A 7824-nucleotide genomic window follows, 5' to 3' on the forward strand; every position below is an offset into this window, starting at 1 on the left:
TTTATAATTAAGTTTTGAGCCCATGGGAGGTTCCCCCACGAGTATATTAATTAGTGGCTCTTACCATCTAGCCACCTCAACTATGCTTGCAACAGGAATTTTGTTTTGATAATAAAAGTTTGTTTTCTTTTTCTTACTAACCGGTATTAGTTCATTTTTGTGTTCTGAGAGGTCTGTCGGTCTGACTAGGAGTCAGCTACCACAGACTGCAGCTTATTTTCTCTCATCTTTCCAAGCTCTACGGGGAAAAGAGCTTGAGGTACCCTGATTTTTAGGGAGGGGATTCCCCAAGTGATCTGGTCCCTGGTTTTCTTGGAATTGTGTGGTGGCAGTGGATAGTCTCCAATGTCGAGGTATTAGGATTTTGGGGAAAAGCTTTTTGTACCAAAGCCTGTAAAGACAAGGTTTGGGGGTGCTTTGGCGTGCCCCTCACTTCTGCATTCGTCATGCCAAAGTGCGGAACAGCCTTGACACCTGCTCTTCAATATCTCCTGTGATGGAGATTCCACAGTCTCCCTGGGCAATTTATTCCAGTGTTTAACCACCCTGACAGGAATTTTTTCCTAATGTCCAACCTGAACCTCCCTTGCTGCAGTTTAACCCCATTGCTTCTTGTCCTGTCCTCAGAGGCCAAGGAGAACAATGTTCCTCCCTCTTCCTTGTAACATCCTTTTACATACTTGAAAACTGCTCTGATGTCCCCTCTCAGTCTTCTCCTTTCCAAACTAAACAAGCCCAATTCTTTCAGCTTCAGAGGTTTATGAGGAGGAGCAATCACTCCAGCTGGTACAAGATAGAGGAGAAGAGGCCAAACCCAGAACCACCCTGATTTAAACTGACTGTGGATCAGTCCTAGACATTTCAGTACCCCCAGGAGGGCGAGTCACTAGATCAGGGTTAAAAATTCCAAGGTGCCAAAGTGACATACTTCCCGCCCGCTTTTGCATAAGAAGATTTACAGTACGGTGTCAGAAGAGAGGGCTTCTTGTGCAAGAGCTACGCTCTTTTCTAACAGGTGTAAGCCCTCTTGTGCAGGAGCTCTTATGCAGGAAGGCAGTGTGGATGTGCGACAGGGCTTTCTTGCACAAGAAAGCCCTATGGCTAAAATGGTCATCAGAGATTTCTTGTGCAAGAGAGCGTCCACACTGCCTGGATGCTCTTGTGCAAAGTCTATGGCAGTGTGGATGTGTTCTTGTGCAAGAGTACTTGTGCAAGAACCCACCAGTGTAGACATAGCCCCGTCACTGGAAATTACTGAGGCTAATCTGTGGAACTCCCTGCCACTGGATTTCTCTCTCTGAACGTAGTCATCACGAGCCACACAGAGGTTTAATTTAAGTTATATGTGAATTTATTACATGGTACAGCTATCTCGGTGAGAGCAGCAATCATAAAGCACCAATATTCAAATTATTGATAAAGTAGCAATGCAGTTGCAATGGTGATAGATTATATAGAATTTATCTTTTATGCCCAATGCGTAGCAATGTGCTGGCTTGTCCAAGTGCTCACCCAATTACGGCATTATGAGATTATCACACAATTATGGGATTAGGATCAAACTGCTTTTTGGATCAACTGATGCCAAACCCAGCACCATTACACTCCATACATGCGTGTGGCTAACTCTTGTGACGCCTGCAGTATTTGGATTTCCCGTTACCGATTCTGGAGTTGTATGATCATTGGAGAATTTTTGTTTTTACTTAAAACATATTTTCCAGCCTTAGTTTTAGTGGCTCTGCAGAATAGCAGGAAAAGTGGCCCAACGAAGCCTCAAAACGGGAGACAAACGAAGCAAAATGTTTTTTCAGTTGCATGATGTTTGAACATTCCCGGTCGACGTTACTGGGAAATGCTTGTTCCAGCGACCTCGCTGATTTGTAGCCCTGCTGATACGTACAAACTGCTCGTCAGCTTTACTTCTTCACATCCAAGTCTGCTCCAGGCACTGGCTGGCCGGTCAAGCAGGCCAGATACTAAAGAGACACCAGCTGAAGGCAAAGTTGGTTCTGATACCGAGTTACATCCACTGAGGATCGTGGCGCATTCGGTTGGGTTTCCTGCATTAGATGTTTTGGCTGCTCCAAGAGTTCATCAGAAAGCTTAGAAACTAGATACTCATGATAGGAAATTAAAGAGTGAAAAAGCTGCTTTCTTTTAGCTTGGTTTTGAACATGGGGGGGGGGGGGGGGAAGGGTTTACAGCCCAATCTATCTCCATCTGGGATTGAGTGTCTCATCCACGAACAGGTCTGCTGATCACTGAAGCTTTTTCCTGCCTTCCTCCAAAGCCGTCTGCCGAACTCTTTTGGCATCTTCAGCCACTTCTTTGAGAAAGCTCAACAGCATGAAGTAAGTGGTTACAAAAGAGATTCCCACGGCGAGCATGGGACCGAGCACTGGCAGGTTTGCAATTAATGCCGGGAAAGCCTTCTCCTTCAGCAGCAGTTTGATGACAACATCATTGGTTATTTTGTCAGTCTCAGGGCATGTGATAACAGCCTTCAGTTCTGCGATGGGCTTCCCACACTGCCTGGCCAGTGCAGCCAAGGAGCCGTCGTCTAGCCCGAAGTACTTGTAGAAGCTGATCATGGAGCCTATCAGGATGCTGATATCACAAGCAACTGAGAGCCGTGGGATTGGCACAGCATTGACTAAAGCCGACCCCAGGGATATGAGCCACACCAGCTTCTGCACAGCAGCTTCCTTCTCGTCGATGATGTCGGCAGACAGGTTTGGGAGACTGAGCAGGAAGGCGAGTCTCTGCAGGCTTGGGAGATCATCCCGCAAAGCCCTGAGCAGAGCAGGAGCATCGTACTGCGAGAAATCACAGCTGGAGAGAAGGAAAATCTCAGGATGGCTCATTCCTGCCCTTTGCAGGTTCTCCCTGCAGTCTGCCTGGAGTCGCTGCAGGACCATCTCCCGACGGAACGTCCTGGGGCGATCCCTTTCTTCATTGCGCAGGTCTTCGTCCACCTTGGAGCGCACAAAATAGAACCTCTTGCCCATCCTCCCGATCTCCTGGGCCAGGGCAGCGTGGCTGAATTTGAAGCGCTCCGAAGCAACGATCACGAAGAAATCGTAGCTCTTGAAATTCACTTTACGCAGGTATGTGTGTGGGTGGAAATCCGGGCCCCCGATGCCAGGCAGGTCCCACAGCCTCACGTTGGGGTGGTTCGGGTGCGGATAAACAGTTGGCTGCTTTGTCGTTTCTGTCACCCCAGTGGGGGCAGCCCCGTCGTCCTCCGCCGTCAGGCCCCGCAGGGCGTTGATGAAGGACGATTTCCCCGCCCCCGTCTCTCCCGTGACTGCGATGTTGAGCATGGTGGATTTGAACGAGTCCAGCTCTGCCTGTGTGATAGAAGCCACGTCAGCCTGCCCTTTGTCTTGGAACAGATCCATGAACTCCTCAAACACCTTTATGCTGCCATTGAACAGATCCTTTGGCTCCAACCTGAGATCTAGGGCTTCCATGTGAGCTGAGATTAACTCCACGCCGTTCATGAGCTCAGAGACGGACTCCAGACCCTTCATGAACGCGGAGACGGACTCCAGATCCATGGCACCTGCAAGAGAGCCCCTCTTCCCAAGAAAAGAAAAGGAAAAGGGGTGTTTCAGGGAGTGAAAATGTAGTCTTAAAAACACACAGCAGCTCACAAAGCACCCTACACACGTGCAGCAGGGAGCCGGTTTCACCCTCACTAGCGTGTGTGCTGAAAACTGCCGCCCTGGCCCCAAGGTGCTGATGAGAATTTGATTCTAGGCCAAAGTTTTGACACAGAACATTGACGGCTTGTGTTTGTACAGCAAGAAAGTTTCCACTTCTGGTGTCTCAATGTCTACTGGCATGATACACCCTGCCCCCCAGATTGTCTGACGCTTCCCACAGCTGTGGACATTTAAATCGACAAAAATATTTGAAGCCCAAATTTTATGCAATTGGGAAACCTGAAATCACTAGACGTGCAATAAACACTTACACCCCAGACATTGCTATAAAGTACAACCAGGTTCTGCCAAGCCACATCGGGGCCTTTTTCCCCCTCTGCATTGGTTCCAGGGTTTCAAATCTCCAGGACGGGTGGGGAGAGATGGCTGGTGTCCTCAATCCCTTGTTTTCAGGCCTTATAAGTTATAGGAACTGCCGTTGGGTTTTGGGAAGAGGAATTCAGGGTCTGAACCCACAATTCTGTTTCATCACAGCACTGGGGCAGCCTGACGGGGATTTAGCATAACCGTGACACTTCCTAGTTCCTTGTACCTTCCCCCACCTCAGAGCTCCACAGCTCCACCTTGCCCCCGTCTCCCTCAGGCCCCCTCCCTGGCTTCTTCTCATCCCCCTTGAACTCCCTAATTTGCCCCCAAAGCCCATCTCTCCCCAGCTACCTCCAAGCTTCCTCTCTGTTGCAGCAGGAGCAGCCACCAGCTTTCTTCTGTGCGAGGCAGGAGCAGAGTGCGGGTGTTTAGTTAGCGGGGTCGGACCCTGCCCGGCAGTGGCAGGGCTGCAGGAGAGACGCTATCTGCCGGGTGTGGTAGCTGCCAAACCCCTGGGGAGGTGACTGATCGGCCCTTCCCCTCGCCTAGTTGATAACAGCAGGGTCACAACAAACCTGGAAACTTGTTCCACTGGAATCCAGTGTTCAGAGCCTCTGACCGCAATGGGAAGCTGGTGTGTTGTAAGCAAAACTCGTGAAGTCATTCTGCCGCTCTACTCTGCACTAGTTAGGCCTCAGCTGGAGTATTGTGTCCAGTTCTGGGCGCCACATTTCAAGAAAGATGTGGAGAAATTGGAAAGGGTACAGAGAAGAGCGACAAGAATGATTAAAGGTCTAGAGAACATGACCTATGAAGCCAGGCTTCATGAACTGGGCTTGTTTAGTTTGGAAAAAAGAAGATTAAGGGGGGACATGATAGCGGTTTTCAAATATCTAAAAGGGTGTCACAAGAAGGAAGGAGAAAATTTGTTCCTCTTGGTTTCTGAGGACAGGACAAGGAGTAATGGGCTTAAAGTGCAGCAGGGGAGGTTTAGATTGGACATTAGGAAAAAATTCCTAACTGTCAGGGTGGTCAAATATTGGAATAAATTGCCAAGGGAGGTGGTGGAATCTCCCTCTCTGGAGATATTTAAGAACAGGTTAGATAGACATCTGTCAGGGATGGTGTAGACGGAGCTTGATCCTGCCTTGAGGGCGGGGGGGCTGGAGTCGATGACCTCTCGAGGTCCCTTCCAGTCCTATTATTCTATGATTCCCTGTCACCAGGGTGATAACGGCAGGGCCAGAAGAAACCCTGGAAACACATCCCACTGGAATCCAGAGTTCAGAGCCTCTGACCCCAAGGGGAAGTTGGTTCCCTGTCACCAGGGTGGGGGGATGCCCGGGCACCTCAAGCCAAAATTTCAGCCACCTAGAAACCTGCCTCGTAAGCACTGAGAGTCCCGCTGAACCTTGCGACCAATCCCGTCGTCTCAGGGCTGAAGGGGGCAGCCGTTTGGTGCTCCACGCCACACAACTCCCACGATTTTTCGAGAACTATGGACATAGGATGAGTGCCACAGAGTGTCAGGGTTTCTTTAGTACCACGCACCCTGCCAAAGGCTGTGGCTCCCCAGAAACGGCGCGCAATAAAAACAGTGAGTTGGCTCCCCTCCCCCACTGCCCCGAGCTCCCCAGTCTGGGGAAGCCCAAACCGGAACCCCCATGCGTGGGGGTGGCTGGTCCCCAAGGGAATGCATGGGGGGGGGGCATGCTAAAACTCCCTGGGCCTAAAGCTAATGGAAACTCATAGGCTATGTCTACACGGCCACTGTACTGCACTGCAACTTTCTGGCTCATAGGGTGTGAACCCCGCCCCCCCCCACCAGCACAGCAGGTCCCAGCGCTATAACACGCCAGGCCAGTGTAAATGGGCTCCCAGCACTGGTGGCTGCTCCCCTCCTGGAGGTGGTTTACTTAGATATCTGGGAGACCTCCGCCCCCGCACTCCAGTCATGGCCACAGTTCACTGGAATGTGCTGCCACGGCTGTGCCTTTATTTTAGAAATGCAGCCAAAGCCCAAGTGGTTCAAATGCAACCAACCCCCAAGAGCCAGCAGCCCCGCCCTCTGGCAGCAGCATGGAGCAGTCGAGCTGGGGACGTACCTTCCACAGACTGGACTGGTGCACCCTGAATCCCGGTCCTGGAGCCCCTGCAGGGTCCGCGGAACCGATATTTGCGGCTGGAACAAATTCGGCCTTTAGGGGAAACCCTCAGGGCTTTACTTCAGGAGGTGAACCAAGAGGAGGAGCTGACTTTCCCCTAACGAGTGAGGTGGTTGCAGGGATAGTGACGTGATGGGTTAGGGCTGAGCAGGAAGCGGCTTTTTGCAAACCGGAGTGGGACCAGATTCTAGATAAACCCTGTCCAGTTTTACTGTGCATTTCCCTGTTCTCTGTCACTGCAGGCCCTCTTCTGTTCTCCCTCGGGCAGCTGCTGCCTGCCATGCAGAGCGTATCCCTCAAACCCCAAACTCTCCACACACAGAAACTGCTGGTGCACAAAGAGAAACATGGGAAATTGTTCCCCTGCCAAGATGTCTCCCCCTCTCAGAGATCAGGCCCTAGTCTGATTCTCTACCACAAAATCCTAGGGCTGGAAGGGGGCTCGAGAGGCATCAATCCAGTGCCCTGCCCTCATGGAAGGTCCAAGCATCGTCTAGATCATCCCTGACAGGTGTCTGTCCAACCTGCTCTTAAATATCCCCAGTGTTGGAGATTCTACAACCTCCCCAGGCAATTTATTCCAGTGTTTAACCACCCTGACAGGCAGGAAGTTTTTACAAGTGTCCAACCTAAACCTCCCCATCCTCAGAGGCCAAGAACAATTTTTCTCCTTCCTCCTTGTAACACCCTTTTAGGTACTTGAAAACTGTTACGATGTTTCCCCTCACTCTTCTCTTTTCCAGGCCAAACAAGCCCACTTGTTTCAGTCTTCCCTCCTAGCTCACGTTCTCTAGCCCTTGAATCATTTTTGTTGCTCTTCTCTGCACCTTCTCCAGTTTCTCCACATCTTCCTTAAAATGTGGTGCCCAGAACTGGACACAAAACTCCAACTGAGGCCTAATCAGCATGGAGTCAAGCGGAAAAAAGACTTCTTGTGTTTTGCTCACTCCTCTAAAAGCTTTCTTTTCTATTCTCCTCTTTATTTAATTAGCTTTTACAATGTATTTAATTTTTAGTTCTTTTTAAGCCTCATCCTATCTTCAGCAACAAGCTTTCTTTGCTTTCATTACCTCCTCTTTTATTTAATGACCCTTTTCATTTTCTTAAAGGGCAACAAAACTATTCTTTTTACAGCACCCTTCTCTCTCCTAGGGCTTTCCCTTCTTTTTCTCCTTTAAACCTAATGTATCCACTAATTTCATTTTTTTCTCTTTTTCAAATCTTTTCTTCTTACCCAACAAGCTTTCTTTCCTTTCATAATCTCTCTTACTCCGCCTAAATCAAACTTTCAATTTTTCAAACTCCTTTCCTCTAATGACTCTCTAAAAAAGCAACCAAATGTGTCCAAACAGAAGCACGCTACATCCCTTGCCCAAACACTGAAATAACCTTTTCTCATATTTCATCTGGGTCAGCCCCTGGTTGGGAGGCCCTGGAGTAGTCCTGCTGCAGGTCTTTGATTTTGCAGCGGACCTGCTCCTGGGTCCACGTGGCCTCTGGCGGCCAGGCTGGTAGCCATGCGGCTGTAGACGGCCGCATTCCTGTGCCTAGTGCAGAGGTCGTGGGCGTTGGAGGCCTCCCCCCAAACCTCAATGAGGTCCACAATCTCCGTATTAGACTAG

The 7824-nt window shown here is 49.8% G+C and overlaps 1 protein-coding gene across 1 annotated transcript; it reads right to left on the bottom strand.

Moving 5' to 3' along the window:
- Positions 1-1477: 1477 nt before the first annotated feature.
- On the bottom strand, positions 1478-4542 carry LOC149521866 (interferon-inducible GTPase 5-like). Its single transcript, XM_089772558.1, has 2 exons — positions 4389-4542; positions 1478-3584 (listed from the first exon to the last, which is right to left on the bottom strand). The coding sequence occupies exon 2, from the start codon at positions 3561-3563 to the stop codon at positions 2262-2264; it is 1302 nt and encodes a 433-aa protein (XP_089628684.1). The 5' UTR covers positions 3564-3584; positions 4389-4542; the 3' UTR covers positions 1478-2261.
- Positions 4543-7824: the final 3282 nt, after the last annotated feature.

The sequence above is a fragment of the Pelodiscus sinensis genome, chromosome 22, assembly GCF_052426305.1.
Source record: "Pelodiscus sinensis isolate ZL-2025 chromosome 22, ASM5242630v1, whole genome shotgun sequence".
NCBI classification, from domain to species: Eukaryota; Metazoa; Chordata; order Testudines; family Trionychidae; genus Pelodiscus; species Pelodiscus sinensis.